A 23782-nucleotide genomic window follows, 5' to 3' on the forward strand; every position below is an offset into this window, starting at 1 on the left:
GTGGAGTGTGGGAGGCGAAGGGCCAGAGAGAGGCCAGACTGGGAAGGAAGGAATCCAGCTGGAACAAGGAATTCTATGAAAGACTAGAACTATTCAATTGTAAAAATCCCTACAGGGGTTTAGAACAGCCTGCCTATGTAAACCGCCTTGGATTAAAGTCTGAGGAGAAATCTGACCAACAAAGAAAGGCGGTATATAAATACCTGTATAAATAAATTAATAAATATCCACAGGTCCGGCATCCACGGTTTCAACTCATTGAGGATGCCAGTAGATACTGGGGACCACCTTTAAATGCCTTTAATTAGAAAAAAAGCACCAAAATCACATTTCCTATCATCATGTGGTCAAACCGCACCGTTTCTACACAGCTTTTTGGGGGGCTGAAAGACTCATTTCCAGGTCATGTGATGAATTCTGGGGGGACACTGAGAGGAGAAGGAACCTCTATGCAACCTGGGCCTTTCAGACCTAAAATGCTAAACGTGTCTGCTTTTAACAATGATACTCAATGTTGCTTACTCCTGGGTAAGTGTGGACAGGATGGCAGCCTTTGGGATGTTTGGGGGTTTTATTTTTAAACAGATCAGCATATGCTTGGGATGGTGATGGGGTTCTTCTTTATTTTAAATAACTTTTTAAACTTGTTAACTTTTAATTAATTGATTTGATTATATGGGAGTTGTTAAAAATGTTCCTGCTCGATGATGTCACTTCCAGCCATGGCATCACCCCCAGGTTAATGACATCACTTCCGGTGGGTCCCGGTGCTGAAAAGCTTGAGAACCACCGTATTATGGCATAATCTTTCATGAAACTACAGTCCTCTTCGACAAGATACACTGCAGATTATGCCAACAATATGTCAGACTTAAGCCATTTCTGCCCAATGTTGCATAAACGCAACAGGGGCCAAATGTCCAGTGGGCTGGGCAAAAATGGGTTAATGAAGCCAGCAGTCTTTAAAAATAAAACCTCAGTCTACTTAAGTTTACTCAGTCCCACTGAGTCACCCCCAAGTAAACATGCACAGGACTGAGCTATTCCCCATGAACTCAACCAAGTGGCTCAGCTGGACACGTTGCTGACTCACACTGCCAACCCTTACAAGCAGTTCAGGCTCTACTTCCGCTGAGAGCCTTCTGCAAATCAAGCCCCCCCCCCCGTCCTCCCAGAATAGGCAAGTGCAAGCAATAAAATGGCCAGAGCGTCGAAAGCACCATAGAGCTCAACACGCGCGCGAGCTAGAGCGTCGCCCACCCCCGAAAAACGCCGTCTCAAAAACGCGGCAACCCTCGGCGCCTGCGGCCTGGAGGCTGTAGGATCTCTCACGGGTGAAGGCGCTGACTCGGCTCCCGGGGTCAAGAGGGAAAGCCTGTTTCGGGACCAAAGGTTTCCCTCAGGCTTGGTGCCCGGACTAAAGATGGCGGAGCTGCACTCAACGCTCCCCGGCTAGCGTAGGAGACGCGAAAGACACGCCCCCTTCGAAATTCCGTGCCCTTAGCAAGATGGGGGGCTTCGCTTCCGCAACCCCGCCCCGGAGGCGTGGGCTCGCGGGAGTTGGGCCACGCCCCTCGCCTGGCGCGCGCGGGGGAAGGAGGGAGGGCTTAGGCGAGGTGCGCGTGCCCGGGGCTCTCGCCACTGCCGAGGCTGGCTGGCTGCCTCCCGCACGCGCCCCAGAGAGAGCCGCGGCGAGAGTCGCCTCGCGCACCGTCGGGCCAAGTCGAGGCCCCCTCAGGCGGACACGGAGCTCTCAGTGGCGGCAGAAGCAGCGCGATGGCGGCGACGACGACAGCGGTGCCGAGGCGGGAAGCGGCTTCTCCTCGCTTTTCCCCTCCTGCCGCCGAGGCTCCGGCAGCGGCGGCGGCCCCCTGGCTGGGAACGGCGCTGCGGCTGCTGCTGGCCCTGCTGCTCCACGCCGCCCGGGCCGAGAAAGAAGGTGAGGGGCGACGCCTGAGCCGCCCGGGCACGGCATGGAGCGGGAACCCGCCTTCCCCGGTCGTTGGTGGTCGCTCTCCCCCGGAGCCCCCAGCCACCTCCGCCTTCCCCTGGGGTTTAAGCGCCCGCCTGCCCCCTCAGTGTCTCCCCCTCTTCGGGCAGCATCAGCCCCACATGCCCCTGTTGTCGGCCTGAAGAAGCCTTGTGTGGGGCCAGTCTGGCTTAGCCTGAACTTCAGCCTTCTCCGGTCCACAGCCAAAGAGACCTGGAGGTTTCTGACCCCTTCCCCCACACCCCTCCTTCAGGCACAGGTAAGTGTCTTCCTTTTGGGGGCCTCCCAGGAAGACACTTGGGTAAGTATCTTCCTTTGGGGGGCCCTCTGGGGACCTCCCACGCAGCCCTCCTATATTCTGCCTTCATGTATCCTTCCCGTCCTTCCTTCCCTCCCTGTCACCCTTGCTCAGTCTCTTCCCCTCCCAGCCGGGCTGCCAACTCACTGGCTGGCCCTGTTGGCTGCTGCTCCACCCGGCTCGGGACCTGCCATCGCCCTGGGCCTGGCTCCCTCAGCTACTTTGTGGCCAGCAGTTGCTGCTGAACTTTTTCAACACCACCCCCCCCCCCCCAAAAAAAAACACAAAACAGTGGATAGTGAGGTAAAGTTGCTGGTGTGATCTGCTTTGTTTTCTGCTGGAGATGGAACTGGAGCGGGCGCCACCTTGGACTGGTTCCTCAGAGGCAAGAGTAGTGGCTTCGGTCATCAAGGTTGGACCCGGGTTGTTTTAAATAGTTCTTCTCCAGCAGGGTTTTTCTTGGCTGCCATGAAATTGTGTCACTTTGCATCTTGCTCCCATGGGTACTCTTTTTCTAAAAAGTTAGAACATGTACTTTAAAAACATGTGCTTTAAAAACAACCACAACCCTCCTTTATTTTTCAGCTTGAAGGACTTGGGGTCCAATCCTATCCAGCAGAGCTGATGCAGCCCTGCCAACAGGGTGTGCACTCCATCCTGCAGTGGGGGACGGTCATGCTGGCCTCTTTAAGATAGGGAAACATTTATTCCCCTTGGGGCTGCATTGAGGTTGCATCAGTGTTGGAAAGTTGGATAGGATTAGACCTTTAGTGCCTGATTGGGTGAAAAGCATACCTCTGTGTTTTTGAGAAACTCTGATGACCTATACACTGAGATACTGTAAGTGTTACAGTATTACATATGTAACCCTTGCTTGGCTTAGTATATAAATGAGATTGGATTTGAGTATTGATGCAGCTTTTGGAGCAAAAAAAGAAGTAGACTGCACACAACAACCTTAAACTAATAGTCTGCAGTAAAGATTTATTTGTATGTTTCATAAAGAATCTTCAGGGGTATGGTAAATTGATAATTATCTTTAGTATTTTGAATCTTTTATTCGCAATGCCCTGAAAATATGTCAAAATGCAGTAAATTCCTTCTTCCTCCTTTTTTATTATCCTTTTGAGATTTCCTCTCTCCTCTTGAAGCTGTTCCAGGACCACCCCCCCCCCAAAAAAAAACCTTGTAGCAGTAATCTTTGAGCAGTTGATCTTTAGAGTACTGTAAAGGGCACTAGAGAAGTGGCATAAAGCCAATGGTTCTAGCCACTGCAGAAAAATGATAGCAGGTGTTTTTGGAGAAGGAATATGTCAAATAAATAAGTTGCTTCATGGATATGAGTCTTATTCCTGAGCAGTATCTAATTTATAAAAGCAGTAACTTTATGAAAGGAACACTAAGTATGGTACATGTTTTGGGAGTCCGTTTGTGTGGTAGGAGATAAACCTTCAGAAAGCCTATAGCTTTGTTTTGACTTTTTTTTAGTTTTTAATCAGGCTGAGTTGATTTTGACCAATCTGAACAGAACTTTTCCTGTTGCAGAGTTCTTGAAGCCTGTGGAGAACTGGCCTCTTCCTTTCAATAATTGATAAATAGACACTGTGTGTGTTGAGATTTTGCTGCTTAACCCTGTTTCAAAATGTACCTTCACGTGTAACTGAGAACTTGCATGATCAGCAGTTAGACTTGCACTGTCATTGAGATATATATATCTTTTTTTGTGATTCATGGGGGATAGTCTGCTCTCTGACTATGTGGTACTCCTCAGGCTACTGTTTGGCTGAAATTGTTCAGTACTTATCTGTATCCAAATAGGGGAGATAATTGTTCTGTATACTTGCTATGATGCAGTCAGTTACGTTACAGAGTCAGAGATCTAATCTTTTTACTTGTGTCTGCATGCTACTTTTCCAGTACTGCTGTCTTTTCAAGGCGTTCCTCAGTTCAAAGATCTTTGGTTTGCTATATGCTTATGACCTGCTCTGCCACAACTCTGCACTGTAGGCTTCTGACTGCTACCTCTCCACCACATTTTTTCTTTGCTTTACTTCAAAAGGGTTCAGAAGGCAGGATCTATTAAACTTTTACTGATAGTCTGCTTGTTTCCACAAGGCATCTACTTGTACTGTTGTGACTTAGCAGTTCATCTTTTTCAGAGTATCTCTTGAACAATGTTGGCTGCTGTTGGTACCTGCTGGTTGACCGCTGTTGCTTCCCCATGCTAGGATTTTGGTTGTCTATTTCAGTTATAAGCTTTTGGAAATTGATAGGGTTCCTGTTTCAGAAATTTTAAGTGGGTGCAACCTAAATGAGTCAAGACTCTCAATGCAAAGAGCACACTGTTCTGCACCCTCAAGAAATGTTACTGGCTAGCAGTAGTTCCTAAACTAGGCACCCCAGCACCTGAAGGCACTGCAGTGAACTCACAAAGGCACCATGGGATGTCCCTGTCCTCCTTCTTCTTGGTTCTCCTGGGCACCGCCATCTTGGCCAGGCCAAGATCAAGCAAGACCTTGCATAATTGTCATGCATGGTGCCACTACAACAGGGCGCCATGGAGGAACCGCATGGTGACCAGGGAAAGTTTAGAAACCACTAGGATTGGGTGATCACTTGCATTCTTGGCAATAGTAAATAGATGGTTGCACATAAGTAGAGATTTAACTGTTTAGTACTTGCTCCAGTTATTAACAGTGCAAAAATCTTTGTGCAATACTGAGTTTACGGTTTTGGTCCTATATCCTATTTTGATGGTAAAAGCATCTGATAGGCTTATTAGTATTTTTAAAAATGTTTTAGAACAAATATGATATGCATTGTGCTCGGGCTCAAGGCTTGAGTCATGATTTGGATTATTATGCTTCAGTCATGATTAGGAGTTTAACTTTCTAGTTGCCTGAAATTTGCATTGAAACTTAGGGCCTGCGCTTAATAGGTTGTCATGGCATTTTACATGGCCAGGGTCTGCAGAATGATGTTTCTGAGCAGTAGCAGACATACTTGCCAACAGTTCTAATTTTATTACAAAGTTAAACTCTTTCTTGCTTTGTCAGATTGCTTTTTTTAAAAAACATTGGATAGATTGCAATATTTGATGCTTAAACTCATATTGGTTTTACTTAATTAAGATTTCTAAAAATGGTAATTAACTTTTTACTTACAGAGTGAATAAAAGTGGAGCTATGGTTCTGACAATGGCAGTGTATGTAGCTGTTCTGGCTGTACTATGTGAATGAAAAATTTTGCTGGGTTGCAGTGTAAATACCTGCAGTGTTTCAGATTGGCAGGTTGCCATTTGCTTGGTTATTGCAAGAGAATAACATTGGCCCCTGGGCAAAAAGCCAAGTGGGAAGTACTCAGTCCTACCTACACACCTTTCTGCTGTCTGTTTACTTATTGCATTCCCAGCAGCCTCCATAATGTTATTTCTCTTGCTCCCAATGGAGTACAGTATATTTGGGAAGGTATTCTGCCTTCCTCTTGTCCCTCCTTCCTCTCTTCCTAGGAGGAAAATTAGAATAGTCACAGAAATGGAGTGGAAATTTCATTTCCTTTTTTTTGCATGTGGTGGGAGACTAGAGAAGTACTAACAAATTTGGCTGTATCTGGACAAAACAGAGGTCCTCTTGGTCCTGAGACCTGCAGTGTAGGTACAGATGGACCCTGGTATCCGCAGGTCAGGTATGTATGGATCCAGAGGATACTGGGGATGCCCTTTAAAAAGATAGGGAAAGTGAAGGAGAAAGCCAAAAATAGCTGTTCATACTGTAGTACAGCAAAACCTTTGGTTGCAGGCAGTCTTTTGAGTAGCCTCTTCCTTGTCGCTCCAAGGCTCCTCCCTTCCCCAAGTGTCAACCCAGAATGCATTGCAACCAGGAAGAGAAAGCATTCTGGGGCTTTCCTTCAGCTTGGAAGACTGCCTGCAGTTTTGCTGTGTTATGGTAGGAGCAACTATTTTTAGTGTTGTCCTTCACTTTCCCTATATTTTTAATGGGCGTCAACCTTTATTGGGCCATGACCCCCTCCCAAAACAAATGAGTCTGAGAACCCTCCACTGATCTCACCTCCCTCTTGGAACCTATCCACCCACCACTTGTGTCTTTACAACTCTGTGAGGTAGTAAGTAGCCTGAGCAGGGCTAGCCTTAGGAGCTGCAGGACAAGACAGCAAGAAGAGGCTGTGCAGGATTACATCAAGGACTCAGTTTTGATAAAGCAATACCTTCATTGGATCCAAGTCCCCTCTTGCACAGGCTTTGGAAGGTTGCTGCCAAACCCATTAGGGTTACAACACACAGATTGAAAAACAGGTCTAAGGAACTGCCTCTTCTTCAGCCCTCTAAATATTTTGATACTCTTACAAACCCTTCCCTTAGAAGGGCTTTTATGCTCGCGCGTTTTAATATTTTCCCTTCTTCGTACCATCTTGGCAGATTCTCCTACATTCCTCGGAATTGTAGATTATGCTCCTTCTGTCACCTTGAACCAGACGCACTGGAGCATATCCTGATCCATTGTCCAGCGCATTGTTTACTTCAAAAGCTGTTTTTGGGTCCCTTTTTACAACATCGTACTGGTCCATTTATTGATCCCTGTTTTGTTTTGCTAAGTGTCAACCAGACATTACCATAGCAGTTGCCAGTTATCTATCCCAAATTGTTAAAATATCTTCCACTTCTTAAATCTTTTTCTATCTCCCCTACACATCATGTTTATCCTTTTAGTGGTTGTTTATCCCCTTAGTAACTGCTGTTATTTGATATATGCCAATAAAAGTATGATTGATTGATTGATTGATTGATTGATTGATTGAACTGCCTCTTCCATATGAAATAGCTGACTCTCCATGGTTATCTGTGGGCTCCTTCTACACGTGTTGCTGTTAGGTAAGGTTCACTTGGTAGCAACGGGACATAGAGCCTTTTTTGTAGTGGTGTCATAGCTATGTCACTCCCGAATTGGCCTTTTCAGCCACACTAGACACTGTTCCAGAACCACCTTTCAGAGCGCGATACCATAGTCTTTCGAGACTGAAGGTTGCCAACATAGCCATGGAATTTTCTCTGGGTTTATTCACTCTCCTTGTCTGCTTCTAGTGGGGGTAAAGACGTTCTTGTTTCATTTTGCTGTGTTGCTTTAGTTTTTCTGTTCAATTGTTCTCCTGTTCTGGGTACTTGTCTCTGATATTTTGTTATTTTAGTGTGTTTATATTGATTTGTATTTTATTTTATCATTTCAATTATTGTTACAAGGTGCCCAGGGTGACTGGCAGCAAACAGGAAAAGTGAACTTTAATAGATGTATGTAGGAGGAAAAAAGACCAGAACTGATCTGAAACAGGATTACTGTCCATTTTTCAGAGCTGCAGTGCTTGCAACATATGTTATGGTTCATATAAATCTGTCTTATTATATTTTTCATGTATAATTCTGTGTCAGTAGTATTTCAAGTACAAATTTAAAAGACTGACCAGAGGAGTCTTGCATGTTCCACGTGCCTGCACTCACCCAAGGGAGTTACCTTCCTTCCCTTGATTTGCTCCACTGAGAAAGATATTGCTTGTCAGTATGTTTGTGAGAGTGGCATCAGAGGTCTAGAATTCTGAGTACTGGAATTTCTTCCTCTTTTTTTCCTTTTGCCTCACTGCTGCTTATGCCACAGTAACTCCTGCAATAGGAGTGGCATCCTTGTTGTGAGTGTCTGTCACAAACTTAGGGGGGTTTAGGGTGCTCAGAGTTCTTGGTTCTCGAACCCTAAAGCCCTCAAGGCCCCCCTGTCCAGTAGTACTGCCATCACCCTGTATGTGCCAGTGCCTCAGTCCAGGGACACTGAGACCCTCTAGGCTTAACTCTATCCCTTGCAGGCACTGAGCTCTTTCTCCAGTTATAGCTTCAGTCCTCAAGTTACTAGACTTCAATGAGCACTTGGTAGCTTGCTGAAGGGCTAGGCAGGATTCTGAACCTTTGTCCCCAACAGGCAATGAAACAACTTGGTAAAAGAGATTTTAGTTTATTAAGTACATAAGGTTACATAAGACAGCAAATGCTAGAGGCATAAACATCTAGGAAACATATCAGCAATAAAATAATAAAGCTAGCTGGCTATCTCTATTCATACCTATCTCTCACCTGGGTCAGTTAGTCTTATAGATCTCTTAGCTCCAGGCTACCTGTGAGGTCAGATGCCCATGGTGGACAATGGAGCTCACAGCGTGCAGGATGTTGCACCCAGAAACTATGCCCAAGAAGAACCAGACACACCCCTTGGGGCACTCATTATTATACTTCTTATGCTAATAGTACTGAGGTGACTTCATATTTATTTAGACTGTCCAATCAGAAACTTTTGAGGGCAGAACCTTCTCAGAGTGGGTCTGGTTCCTTGCCCTCCTAGTTCTTACCCCTCCCAACTGGAGATCCATAGCTGCATTCCATTCCACTTGATCAGACGCCCCTCAGTCTACTGAGGTGTTAAACACTGCAATGGGTTGTAATTCTGGTTGTCTGTCCTTTCTGACCAGCAAAGGAGAGACAACAATCTTTTTGTTTGTTTACTCACATTCCTGCAGCTTGGAACTGCTAGCAACTTCTCCGTTACTGACTTAGTTTGGTTCAGACTTCACATGCTAACCTAGGCCTATACATATTTATGACAGTGTCATGTGCTGATATTGGGCAGCCCCCTGTTGCTGTGCATTGTATGGCTCTTTTCATGTCCTACCCATGTGATGGTTTTGTCAGCATCCACCCCATTATTGGTACAGGCTGGCAGTCCTGCAATAGGTGCAGTTACTGATAGGGTTGCACTTCATGGTGTATTTAACAAACAGAAGCACCCACCTGAAAGAAAGGGCTATGCCAAGAATTGTGGCATAGTAAATGTCCCATGCAGGGGAGAGGCTAGATTCAAATCTGACATATCTCTTACTGAAATGTGTTTTGGAAGTACCACAAATGAGCACATTTTACTGGCAGACTAGCACATGAGCTGTTCAAGGGAACATTCATAGAATAATCATTTAGCTTTCATGTGACAGGCTGATGCAAAAGGAAATCTGTCAAGCTACATACACTATGTCCATTTGCATCATTGCTGGCATCTGCTACTCACTGGCCTCAGCAGAGCTCTTATTGGCAACTTTCCTTGCTCCGTTCCTCATGGCAGCAGTCAGTGGACTACAGCTGAGCCCTGAGGAACCTGCCTCATTCCTAGAACAGAAGAATGGAGGCAATACAGATTGCAAAATCTCATAGAGTAGCATCTGAAACATAAAAAGGAACATAAACTGTGTCAAATGAAATGTAAGAAGGTGATACGGGAGACCAAGAAAGACTATGAGGAACACATGGCTAGCAGCATTAAGGGGAATAATAAAAGCTTCTTCAAATATGTTAGAAGCAGGAAACCCGCCAGAGAAGCAGTTGGCCCTCTGGATGGTGAGGGAGGGAAAGGGGAGAGAAAAGGAGACTTAGAGATGGCAGAGAAATTAAATGAAGAAGACCTCAGCAGAAGACCTTGGGCAGATACCGCTGCCCAAACGGCCCCTCCTGACCAAGGAATTAAGTCAGATAGAGGTTAAAAGAGATGTTTCAGACCTCATTGATAAATTAAAGATCAATAAGTCACCGGGCCCTGATGGCATCCACCCAAGAGTCATTAAGGAACTGAAGAATGAAGTTGCTGATCTCTTGACTAAAATATGCAACTTGTCCCTCAAAACGGCCACGGTGCCAGAAGATTGGAGGATAGCAAATGTCACACCGATCTTTAGAAAGGGAAAGAAGGGGGACCCTGGAAACTATAGGCCAGTCAGCCTAACATCTATACTGGGTGAGATGGTGGAATACCTCATCAAAGATAGAATCACAAAACACATAGACGAACAGGCCTTGCTGAGGGAGAATCAGCATGGCTTCTGTAAGGGTAAGTCTTGCCTCACGAACCTGTTAGAATTCTTTGAAAAGGTCAACAGGCATGTGGATGTGGGAGAACCCGTAGATTTTCAGAAGGCGTTCGACACGGTCCCTCACCAAAGGCTACTGAAAACACAGTCAGGGAATTAGAGGACAGGTCCTCTCCTGGATTGAGACCTGGTTGAAGACCAGGAAAGAGAGAGTGGGTGTCAATGGGCAATTTTCACAGTGGAGAGAGGTGAAAAGTGGTGTGCCCCAAGGGTCTGTCCTGGGACTGGTGCTTTTCAACCTCTTTATAAATGACCTGGAGACAGGGCTGAGCAGTGAGGTGACAAAGTTTGCAGACAACACCAAACTTTTCAGAGTGGTGAAGACCAGAACTGATTGTGAGGAGCTCCAGAAGGATCTCTCCAGACTGGCAGAATGGGCAGCAAAATGGCAGATGCGTTTCAATGTCAGTAAGTGTAAGGTCATGCACAGTGGCGCAAAAAATCAAAACTTTAGATATAGGCTGATGGGTTCTGAGCTGTCTGTGACAGATCAGGAGAGAGATCTTGGGGTAGTGGTGGACAGGTTGATGAAAGTGTCGACCCAATGTGTGGCGGCAGTGAAGAAGGCCAATTCTATGCTTGGGATCATTAGAAAAGGTATTGAGAACAAAACAGCTGATATTATAATGCCGTTGTACAAATCTGTGATAAGGCCACACCTGGAGTATTGTGTCCAGTTCTGGTTGCTGCATCTCAAAAAGGACATAGTGGAAATGGAAAAGAGAGCGACTAAGATGATTACTGTGCTAGGGCACCTTCTTTATGCAGAAAGGCTACGGCGTTTCGGCCTCTTCAGCCTAGAAAAGAGACGCCTGAGGGGGAACATGATTGAGACATACAAAGTTATGCAGGGGATGGACAAAGTGGGTAGAGAGATTCTCTTTACACTCTCACATAACACCAGAACCAGGGGACATCCACTAAAATTGAGTGTTGGGAGAGTTAGAACAGACAAAAGAAAATATTTATTTACTCAGCGTGTGGTTGGTCTGTGGAACTCCTTGCCACAGGATGTGGTGATGGCATCTGGCCTGAGTGCCTTTAAAAGGGGATTGGACAAGTTTCTGGAGGAAAAATCCATTACGGGTTACAAGCCATGATGTGTATGTGCAACCTCCTGATTTTAGAAATGAGCTATGTCAGAATGCCAGATGCAAGGGAGGGCACCAGGATGCAGGTCTCTTGTTACCTGGTATGCTCCCTGGGGCATTTGGTGGGCCGCTGTGAGATACAGGAAGCTGGACTAGATGATCCAGTGGGGCTGTTCTTATGTTCTTAACATTTCTTTCAGACACACACAATTGGGGTTGCAAATCATCTTGTATGACAGACATCAGAATATGAAGGCTGACTGTACCAATTGTATCATTGTTTGTTGTGGACTTTGCAAAGGTACAGTGACCTGTCTGGAACAAGTAGAACCCCAGAGAAAAACTGCTGGAACACTGGTTGCTGCTGCCAAGCATTTTGTGGATTTCCTGTGATCTGCATGGCTGGGCTTGCAGGATCCTCTGTCCCTGTTGAACAACTGTCTATGGCAGTGGTTCCCAACCTGTACACTGAAGTAAGAGAACCACTAAGTAGTCAAGGTAAGGTGGTGGCAACCTAACAGGGATCCCCAAAAAGGGGTTTTTGAACTTAACATGTGTTCAGGGGTGGCAAGAATTGGGTTTTGCAGCATCCTCAGCCACTGCCACAGATGTGCAAGCCTGAAACCCCCTTTTTTACTTAGTTGGTGGCAGCGCAAACCCAAAATTGCCTTTGCTGCCATCTTCACCAGGTCGCCACTCCCCTTAATATGTTTCCTCATGTATCTCAACATGATGAGAAGGGCCCTTTAATTTAAAGGAAAGAAGTAGTTTAACAATAGCTTCCTTAATGGGAGAGAAGGCAGCCAGCTGACTATCCATCAATCATTCTCTCTCCAGGCACTTGGAACAGCTTCATTCCAAAGCAAGTGAGCCCTTGGAATGAAGAAAGATAATCACTTTCCTTCCCAGTACTGTGCTCTGGTGAAGGGAGGGGTTGCTGGCTCAGAGTGAAGCCTTTCTAAGCCCCTGCAGACTGGCAGATTGTCTGCCTAATGACTCTGTCTTACTCTCCTGGGGGCTGGGGATAAGAATAGGCCCTCAGTTTGGCTGTACTTGTCCTAAGAGGCGACTAAACAGCCACCTAAACAGCCACCGGGTAGATGGGACTCCGGAAGGCAGCTCATCTGAGAGAAGGAAAACTCTGATCCCAAACCTCCACTGCCTTGTGGCTACATCCAGTTAAGGAAAAGGCTTCAGGAGTCAACCTCGAGGCAAAATCCAGAGCCGGAGTCCCTGAGGTAGTTCATGGCTGAACACCGTCCTGTTCTGGCAACTCCTGCGACGCCGCTGGAGCCAACTGTATTGGCCTCTGCCTTTCCATTGGACCATTTCAGCGATGTGGAGAGGGGGGATTTGCTGCATGGGTAACAGCCTATCCTCCATACCTACTTTACCCAGGCTTCGCACACTGGAGAGAACACTGTTCCAGAACCACCATTCAGAGTGCGATACCAGAGTCTTCTGAGACTAAAGGATGCCAACATGACTCTGTCTTTCATCACAAAGGTCAGCAAGGCTGTTCTTAAATCTTCTAGCAAAAGGACATTGTTCGATTTTTGCCATCCTCATGAATGATGAGACTCAACCTGTATTGCTACTAACAATGCTGAGAAGATGGAAGGCTCTCTTAAACGTCACTGTTATGTTTTTCTCTTATTTGATCTGTTTCTAGTACTTTGAGAGTTGCATACATTGTTTTGGATTTTTTAACCCTGTTGTTGACTGCATATAAGCACTCTTATAAACAAATACTGTATTCATATATCCAATCTAGTCTCCCACCTCTAGTAGTAAAAGTGCACACAATATTGCCACCCACAATCATATAATGATCAGAAGATCCCCAACAGACAAGGAAGGTAGTGGATCAGAACATTATAATGATTCATGTTGCTTACTATAATCTTTCTTTGTGGATTGTACCTACTGCAAGAACCTCAGCAAACTAATTCAAGACTTATAGTGCAACCCTAGGGATGTCTGCTTACAAGTAAGCCCCATTGAGTTTATGGCATTCCCAGATAAATGTGTATAGGATTGCAGCCTTAAAATCTTTTGTGTGTTTTTACTGTTGCTTTGTCTTTGTGCATGAGTGTGTAATTTTTGTGACTTTTTAAGATTTTATTGTTGCGATTGTTACCTACTTCAATGCCATTTGGAGAGAAGCAGGTTACAAGACTCCTAAAAATGGTGCTTATGTGAGTAGCCTGAGAAATAATCAAGATTGACTTGATAGCTGCTCTTTTAAACAAACCTTGTAGTGGCAGCAGAGGGCAGTACAAATGTTCATATCTTAAAGAAGAATATTTGAAGTTTCCAAGATCTTTTGTATAGGAAATTTTCAGTAAAATGTTTTGAATTCTTTGAACGTATCTTTTCAGGTATCCTGAATAGTAATGAGAACTTCCATCTGAAACTTTCTTATGCTTTACTGTTTTTGAAATTATCCAAAGACACTGTTTTTTGCAAGTGATTAATACACAGAAAGCAGCAGTTAAGGTTTTTTCTTCTATGAACAGTTGTCATTGAACAGCCACTTCCTGTCAACTTTGGTCTAGTTTTTTTCTAAGTGTCCAGGCTGCCTGAAGGTCACTATAAGCTTGTATGCTTATAGTAACCCTGTTAAGCAAGCTCATGCTTCAGTAAGTCTCAAAAATGAATTAATGGGCATGTGGGGGGAAAATGGGAGATGGGGACAGCGGAGATAGGTGTTGCTCACCTCCATGGTTCTTGTATCTGGGGTGGGAGTGTGTGTAGCTCGCAGAGGTGTGAGGGCACACTTGTAATTCAGGTTTGCACTAATGTAATATAATATACTAATATTTTAATTGCACTGCTACTTCTTCCTGGATCTGCCTGTTAATTTTAAAATTCTAGTGTATCTGTTGTGTGTCATTATGATAGAATCTAGAAAGCACTGAATTGTCATTAAATGACCACATTTCTGTGTGTGTGTGTTGAACTTTAAAGCCATCTATAAATTGTCTAATGCCGCCTTTGGTCATTACCATGCTTGTTGATGGTTCCACAACCCATTTCTGTAAGTTTCTCTCATTTTAGCTGTGCGGTGTACTGTTCTTGGCCTTTTGCTCTTGCATGAAAGTTTTGAACATCTTTCCTAAATCTATGATATGACTTGCATATGAGACATATTTAGAGAAGTCATATTTGCTATGCTGTCATCTTGCTGGTTCTTGGTTGTAATAGATTTTTCAAGCTGTCTAGGCTTGAAAGGTGTTCTTACACCTTTAGCACTGGGACCTACTTTTTAAAATGAGAGTCTGTCAGGACTCACCAGAAGTGATGTCATGACTGGAAGTGACATAATCAAGCAGGAAACATTTTTAACAATCCTACCTACACTTACTGAAGAGTGGGTCCCATTGACTATCATTGTTACAAGAATATACATAGTAACCTGTTGAAAGTACAGATCTTTAACATTTCTCCAAATGCAGTCACATACCATACCTGCAGTCACAGTCAAAGATTAAAAATAAAATATTGAAATGAATGGGGACCCACCGGAAATTGGCTCATGACCCACCTCGTGGTTCCCAACCCACAGTTTGAGAAACATTGGTCTAGGCACATTCTCACTAGGGTATTACATTATCTAGTCTTCTTGCTGGCTATATTTGTATAATAGCTTCTTGCATTGTATCTGTCTTATTGCTGTCTGCTCTTCTATTACTTGTGTGACCAAGTCTATTCTTATAGTATTTACTCAGAAGTAAGCTTTTATGAGTTTATTGAAACTTACTCAAAAATAAAGTCACACTAACCTAGCATTTCCAAATGTGACAAAAGTATTTTGTATGGGGGCAGGAATCCAACCTCCAGACCACTGTAAAAAATAACCTAGTATTTAAGGGCTGTAACTGTTCTAACACCTCATGAGAACTAGGCAAAGGTGGTGTACACCCACAGCTCATAGGAGAATGTGTGGTGATAGAAGCAAGAGGTAATTGAAAATGGTATTAGGATATTGTTATGGATTTTCTCATTTGTGTATATATAGGTTTTGCATCCTTACCTGTGAATTCGGAACCCACGGGGTCCAAGTCGAGGCCGGACCTGCACCCTCTGAATGCGACTGTTCCAAAAATCAGAAGTTCCATATTTTCTGTCTTCCAGAGACCTTAGAAAACTTTCTGTCAGGGAGACCTCCTTCTGAGGGTAGGGTAGGGTCTGAGGCTTTCTGAGGTTCGGGGCAGTTAAAAGGCTCTCTGGACACGACCAGAGCACAGTTGTAGAAGATTTAGGTTGCCCTGACCTATGGATTTGATTATCCACAGGTTTTGGCATCTGCAGGGTTGGAACCCCATGGATGCTGTGGCACAACTGCTTATATTCTCTCTTTTGTTTGTTTTTTTCTCAGCAGATTTGGTGTGTAAATTTCATATGTAGCTTAATTAGTAATACAAACTGGAGAAAGACATTAGACATCTCTGGGCAAAAACCAACTCCATTCTGACAAAAGTGCTCCATTGTCCAGGAGCAAAAAAGTTTTTTATTAGATATCGCATTCTGAAGGGCTTTTTCTTCCAGTTATCAAATGTACTGTGGAATCTTTTCTTACCTTTTTGTAAGAATTGTTAAGATAATGCAGTACTATTTCTTAAGCTCAAATTGCTCACCAGATATTCTTTGTATGCTTGCATCAACACTGTAAATATTATGCTCCCATTGAAGATAGACTGTGGCTGAAACTGCCTTGGTGAGACACGACGGCTGTTTTGAAGTGTTTGTTGTTTAGTCTTCTGAATTGAGGGCTTCCCACTCAATGCAACAATTATCAAACCTGGAATATGTTAAATGATATGGGGCATTCTACGGAAACTTATAAAGCAGTGGCAGCCAAGCCTTTTTTTGCAGGTGTACCTGAAATCCTGGAGGCCTTAGCATGAAGGACAAGAAGACAGGAACAGATGACCTTGTTGCTGTTTGTCTGGCTTACAAGCTCTGCAGCCTCTCTCCAGGAATAACTCTGAAGATTAGTTTGGCACCATGTTGATGGCTTAATGCAGTGGTTTTCAAAACTTTTCAGTCTCTGGAAGCCCCACAAGTTCATGTGCGGAATCTTGGGGTGCCCCAAAGTGCTAATACATACATGGAGTGCCACTGTGCCGATTAGTTGGTGGTTACTTACTGTGTGCTCATAACTTTGAGAAATGCTGGTTTAGTGCATGCTATGTGACCAACCACTCATGAACTGTTATGTATGGTGGATAAATCTTAAAATACTTCTTCCTTACTCAGGTTATGAACACTTTACATTTGAATAGCATTGTGAGCAACCTTTAAATGTTGATGATACTGACCCTATCTTAGCAATCTACTACTGGTCTCAGCTTCCTTCTTCATTAGAAAAGTTGTTGCTTTTCAGCTGGTGATATCTATGGTTTTTACTCTATATATTTGAATTTGTTGACTTGGTTGAACTTTGATTTGAATTCAAGAGGATAGTCGTATGCTGTTTATTTTACTTGATCTTGTATGGTTTGATATGTTGATTGTAAGGTACTGTGAATGCAACTGTAGAACTTCATGAACTTGAAGGATTTTGCTTATTCCTTGTAGTGAATTGTGATGGCATGGCCTATGTCCTTTTACTGTGGCATACCACAGTATGTTAGGGATATCACTTTCTCCTGATTAGCAGACTGAAAGTACTGAGTGATATTATATGGTGGTTTTGGTGTAAGATTTTTTTCATATATCTTGTTGGCATCCTTCAGTCTCGGAAGACTATGGTGTCAGGCTCTGAATGGTGGTTCTGGAACAGAGTGTCCTCTCCAGTGCGTGAAGCCTGGGTAAAGTAGGTATGGAGGATAGGCTGTTACCCATGCAGCAAATCCCCCCTCTCCACGTCGCTGAAATGGTCCAATGGAAAGGCAGAGGCCAATACAGTTGATTCCAGCGGCGTCGCAGGAGTTGCCAGAACGTGACTGTGTTCAGCCATGAACTGCCTCAGGGACTCCGGCTCTGGATTTTGCCTCGAGGTTGACTCCTGAAGCCTTTTCCTTAACTGGATGTAGCCACAAGGCAGTGGAGGTTTGGGATCAGAGTTTTCCTTCTCTCAGATGAGCTGCCTTCCGGAGTCCCATCTACCCGGTGGCTGTTTAGGTGGCTGTTTAGTCGCCTCTTAGGACAAGTACAGCCAAACTGAGGGCCTATTCTTATCCCCAGCCCCCAGGGGAATTTTTTTTCATATATACCCCTCCCCAATCCCAATCAAAGTAAGGGCCTGAAGTCTTGGTCCTGAGACTGAAATAATGGTCATGTGATGGGGGTATAGGAGCTCAGTTATAGGAATAGATTATAGAAGCATTGTCTTTGCTCCACTGTACAGGTTTAATCTCATTATTCACGAGTGTTCCCTTTCATTTCCAGAACTCACATGGATGGCAAAAAATGCACTAAAACCAATTTAAAAAACAAAAGTCCTTTTGCTCTGGTGATTTAAAAACAGTCTTGCTGACCTTTTGTAATTCACACAGAGGCAATCAGTCTCTCTCCAGGCGCTTAGGCTTCACTAGGAGGCAGCAATCCCTCCCTTCACCAGGAGCCACAATGAGGGGGAAAGAATGGAGAAGGTGCTAATCACTGCCATTTAGCCTTGCTTCACTTGCTCAGGGAAGGGGGGGGTTTACCTTGTGCCTGGAGAGAGACTGATTGATGGATTGTCAGCCTTCGGCCATCTCTCACAATAATGAGGCTATTGTTAAAGGACTGTTTTCCTTTAGTTTAAAGGGTACTTCTCATCACTTTGAGATAGAAAAATCTGTGGATTATTAGGTTATACCTGTAATCGCTTGCATGACTGTCTCTCTACAACAGTAAAAAGCAGTTTTTTAAACTGTGAATTTAAAGGGATGGATTTTTTCTTCTTCCCCAGGGATCAACATATTCCTTCTCATTTGCAGTGGCCATTAGTGTTGAGTCAAAAACACTAATCCGTATAAAAAATCGGTGTATTACAAGGTTAGACCTGTATGTCTTACAAGCCCTGCAGCTTCTCTTGGCATGCATTCTTTTTCTTACAATGCAATCACTTGTGTTCCTCAAGGATTACAGGCAGGTAGTTGTCCTGGTGGTTAAGAATTCAATATTCTGTTAATATTCAAGAATTCAGTACTGTTAATAATAAATAATAATATGTGGTTCTCAAGCACACATGATTTTTAAATGCTCACCAGACTTTTCAGTGAACTTGGCCGCTTGATACGCAACAATGCTCTTCGCTTCTTGTTCAATATGTTATGTGCAAGCTGACTTCTACTGTTGGTCAGATGCCAATTAATCATTTTAAAAATAAGAATTGACAAGTGACTCATTTTAATATAGGGATTGTATTAAGAGTTGTTTATAGTACTGGGTTACATCTATACAGGGGTGGAATCTGTAATGATGCCCAGTGCTGGTGGTAGTTTCAGACAATTTGTCCCTCTTTTTGGGCCAAAACATGTCCACAAGATGTGTCTCAAAGATAAAAACATAATATTAACAAGAACTAATAAAACGGATTCCAAATAAAAGAAGTCACCATAAATAAGTTAAGCACCTGTTGATTGAAACCGGACAGCCCTCTGAAGTTAACCATCTGTGCGAAGTGTCTAAAAATGAGGAGAGCCATAGCCAGTGTCCTTCATTTCCTTTCTTACTACAGTCCATGACTACTTTTGTTGAAATAAATTGCTTGGTTGCTTAAGTGTCACAGGACTATTTGTTGCAAAAAGGATGCTGGACTAGATGAACTTCTGACTCAATCCAACAAGACTGCCCTTATATTTGTAACTGACTCCTAAAACGTTTTTAAAATTGGCCAAGTTTGTCCAGTTTTAATTGATTTCCACAGGGAAAAGTTGGATCTCTTGAAATTGAAAATCATGAATTGATTTGAATGAAATTTTAAATTTCTATTTCTCTTGTTTCACAGCTTTCATTCAGTCTGATAGCATAATAGAAGTTCTGCGCTTTGATGAAGGAGGCTTATTACAGGTAAAGATTTTCCATAAAATAGGCCTGTGCTATATTGTTTATGTATCTATGCATTAACTTTCTGACATATCCCTTTAAATAGCCTTGTATGGTCTTTGCAGTATTTTCTTTAACTCTTGATGAAGGGGAAAAAAATGGGATTGTCTGGAGGTGAAAACTAACTCCATCATTTTCATCTGTTCCCCTGCAAGTTCCCAGTGTCCCATTATTTAGTCTGTATCTGTCTTAGCACCATTCATGTGCCGCAGTTGGGACCTGCTGAGCTTGAGCCAGAAGACCTACCTGGGTTTGGGACCAGCAAGCAGCATTGTAGTGAGTAGAGGTGGGCTGCAAGTCAGCACATGTTCCTGCTGCGCCTACTTGGCCCTTATTAACTAGTGAAATGTCCCTCAAAGTAGAACTGCTTCCATTGGCTAGTATGCTCACCCAGCTGCTGCTCTGACTTGCCTAGTAGCTTCTCCTTATGTTGCCCTTTCTACCTGCCACTGGTCTTTCTCCCAGTCCTTGTGATTACATTGGTTGTTGAGAGCAGGAAGGAGACACCACCTAAAGCTCCAATATGTTAGAAAAGGAGTTGAAAAGGAGTTGCTACTGAGATCCTACCAGTGTCTTGTCTTTGTTACCATCCTTCAAGAATGGGAGTTTGGGGGAGTTGCTGCTGAAAAACCTCGATGGTGGTTCCTCTTTATTTCCATTCTTGAAAGGTGGTAGGGGAAGAAGAGCTGTTGTCACCATTGTGGACTGTCAATAAGTTGTGGGGATGATCAAGAGCCCTGGTGCAGTCTTGTCTCTGCAAGTTCCTTCTCTGAGTGCCAGGTTAAGCAAATAGAGTATTTTAAATGAACAGAAAGGACTGTCAAAAATGGTTTGGGTAACAAAATGGATGGATTGAAATCATCAAGAAAAAAAGACATTTAGTCACATTTAAATGTACTGCTTTACAACTAAATAGTTGTCATACAACCAAGGCTTGGAGGATATACTCCTTCTTCCATGCTAGCTTCATGCCTTTTGTTCTTACCCATATAACTCGGCAGCTTAAGAGTTGGATTTTTTTTCGGTGCTGTTTGTATGCACTTGCAGGGATACTGAGTAGGATCTTTAACTTGAAACTTAAGGCTGCAATCCTGTGTGTGTTTATTTGGAAATCCCATTGAATAAAGTGGGATTTTTTTCTGCATTGATGTGTGTACATTTGGACTATAACAATTGCCCACAACTTCTCAGGCAATGGATAGTAACTACTGGTTATAATGCCATTTCTTCATGTGATAGAAAGTAGAGATAATAAATATTCAGAATTTGGGAATTGGATACACCTCAGAACGCAGGCAGGTGGAGGGCAAAAACAAGAGTAGTAAATAAAAAATAATTGTTCCTATCCATCCTTGGTGAGAGATGAAATAGATTTTTAAACTGCTTGAATCTGTCTTCTCATGTAGAGGGTGGCACTTAACATTTACTGTGTATACTTCTCACTGAGGCCCCACCATGGCCTGTCCTCATGCAATTTCTGCATTAACATATAAAAAGTAACTTCTTTCCTGTTACACTCAATTACCATATCTCTCCTGTTTGCCTTCTATTTCGTTGCTGTCTCTTCGCATTCTCAGCAGAGTTGCTCTACAGCAGTGGTTACCAACCTCCAGAAGCTCATAGATTATTGAGGCAAAAATTGGAATCGTCAGGAACTACATGCAACCCCCCCCCCACCCTCCTGCATACAAAAAAATACAATTACATTTCTAATAATTAGATTTATTATATATACACTTTTTTGAGAAGATTTGTGGGTTGCTGCTTTTGTTGTTGGCTGTGTGTAGTCCATTGTCTGCCCTCTCTGGTGGTCTGCAGGGAAGCATCTCCCAAGCAAGCGCTCCCTCCACAGACTACCCGAGCGTGTGGAGAATGGACTGCCCACAGCCGCAGCTGACACTTTAGCTGGAAATGATTGAAGACAATCTTCCCCCCCCCCCCGAGTCATCGTGTACCACTTCTCAGAGTTTCATGGACCTTCTGGTATGCGGACCACAGGTTGGGAACCAGTGCTCTACAGAGACAGGAGATCCCTCGTTATAAGTCTCCCCATTTTATTTTCTTGCATGGTCCCCAACTCTTTTCAGGAGCATGATGTAAACTTTTCCCACACTTGAGTCTTTTATTTTTGTAGCCCTGCCTGTGTATCTTCTTACTCTTCTGAGTGCTTAAAGCAGTAGTTCTCACACATTTAGCACTGCGACCCACTTTTTAGAATGAGAATCTGTCAGGATGCACTGGAAGTGACATAATCAAACAGGAAAATTTTTAACAAAACTACCCACACTTACCCAGGAGTAAGTCCCATTTACTATCATTGTTTAAAGAATATACATAGTAGCTTGTTAAAAGTACAGTTCTGTAACATTTCCCCAAATGCAGTGACATACCATAGTAGCATCAAGTCTATTATAAATAAAACAATGAAATGAATGGGGACCCACCTGAAATTGGCTCGCGACCCACCTAGTGGGTCCTGATCCACAGTTTGAGAAACACTGGCTTGAAGGGTCATCCCTGATATTTAGATTTTGCCTACTCTGCTACTCTGCTGCTGCTCTTCTTTGTTTTCTCTGCATCCTCCGAGTTAAGAACATAAGAACAGCCCCGCTGGATCAGGCCATAGTCCTGTCTAGTCCAGCTTCCTGTATCTCACATTGGTCCACCAAATGCCCCAGGGTTCTTAATAGGGATCATTATTTGTTACAATATGGTCAGTTATTGTTGTTAAGTGGAATATCAGGAAGAATAACCCTCAACCCCTGTACACTTCACTTACCTCTCTCCCTCAGCATCTTGTGCTGCCTATAATGGCCAGAGAGGGAGTACTGGGCTAAGTATTCTGTCCATCAGTTGATAGAGCAGGGGTGTCAAACTCATTTCATTATGAGGGCCGAATAGCATTCATGATGCCTGCTTAAGGGCCAGAGGTGATGTCATTAGGCAGGAAGTGATGTCATTAAACAGGTCATAACCAAAAATAAACACTTTTTCTCACTTAGAAACTCATTAACTACAAATGACAGAAGAGAAAATATGCAAATCTAGATCATATTTCAAGATATGGGAGAGCCCAATTTTCATGTGGGCTGCCCTTTCAGCAGCAGCACCTCAGCACTACTCAGCAGATGAGAGCCTGAGGGCCATATAAAAAGCTTCCGCGGGCCCCATCCAGCCCCCGGGCCTTATGTTTGACACCCCTGTGTTAGAGGATGAGGAGAAATGGCAGTGATGCTGAACACCAAGAAGAGGATGGAGAGGGCTTGTGCTCTCCCTTTGCCACCCAGTATTGCTACTGCTTCTTCCAGTGGCAGGATGTTGAGAAGTTGCATTATAGATGGCTGCTGTTGGGGGGGGCGGTACTGGTCTACATGTTCAAGACTGCATACCACTCTCTACAGTTCCCATGCCTAGTTTAGTCTATTGTTTATGGAATAAAATTCCCTTCTAAGTCCATTGAGGCATGAATGTACACACATTCCCCATTAACTCCTAGTTACATTTTTTCTTGTGGAGGAAAATTATCTTTCATAAGCCTTCTGGTCTGTAACGCAAATTTATAAATGAAACCTCCATGTACCAGCCATCTGGTGGGTATTGAAGTAGGGGAGGGGCTTAGAAATGCAAGAAAAAAGACAAATTGGTGTGACACACCACATGTTTTCTAACTCACAATGTGGAAAGGGAATGGTTCCTGAATCTACTTTTAAAATGTTAAAATTAAATCCAAACCCTTCTGTATCTTAATGTGGATGTTTGTAAGGCATTGAAGTAGATATTCCTAAGTTTGGTCAACATGATCAACATTGATCTATATTATTAGGGCAGAAATGAGTTTGTGCAGGTATGTCAGCATCAGTTTCCTTGTTTCGTGTCCTCATTTCTTTCTGTGTTGCTCTTTGAGCAGTAGAAGCACAATGAGTGACAGGAGGCAAAATTGTGAACATACACATTTATTTATAACTTTAGTCAAGCTAGCATACTTACTGAGCAAGCTTCAAGTAGTGGTTTCAGCTTGTTTTCATGAAAATGTCTGAAAGTGACAATCTCCAGACATCATCAGGAACACTGAGAAAGTCTTAACTTCCTGGGACAAAACCTGGAAGTGGAGTTCTAATCAGTAGTACTGCTTGATGTTGGTTGTATATCCTGGGAATTACAGAACAAACTGGGTAGAAACAAGCCAAGAGCTTCTTTAGGTACTCTGATTGTTTGCATCTGGTGAACTCCTCTGCAGGAGCTCTCTCCCTTCCCCATAATGCCATGTGGCTAACTACAGTTGAAACTTCTCAGTTTCAAAAGCACAAGGGGGAAGGGTCAGCACAGGACAACTATTGCTTCTGCATTACAGATCCTAACCTTCCTTTTGCTTGCAGAACTAGTAGTGTGGTCTTGGCC

The 23782-nt window shown here is 43.6% G+C and overlaps 1 protein-coding gene across 2 annotated transcripts in view; it reads left to right on the forward strand.

Annotated features, from left to right (window-relative positions):
- The first annotated feature begins 1656 nt into the window (after positions 1–1656).
- TMEM131 (transmembrane protein 131) overlaps positions 1657–23782 on the forward strand; it is a 97303-nt gene continuing 75177 nt past the window's right edge. For both annotated transcript variants that reach the window (XM_066621972.1, XM_066621973.1), the window contains exons 1-2: positions 1657–1939; positions 19287–19348. In XM_066621972.1, the coding sequence (XP_066478069.1) occupies positions 1777–1939; positions 19287–19348 (225 nt within the window). In that variant the 5' untranslated portion in view covers positions 1657–1776. The remainder of the gene's footprint in view (positions 1940–19286; positions 19349–23782) is intronic.

This window comes from Tiliqua scincoides, chromosome 3, assembly GCF_035046505.1.
Source record: "Tiliqua scincoides isolate rTilSci1 chromosome 3, rTilSci1.hap2, whole genome shotgun sequence".
Taxonomy (NCBI): domain Eukaryota; kingdom Metazoa; phylum Chordata; class Lepidosauria; order Squamata; family Scincidae; genus Tiliqua; species Tiliqua scincoides.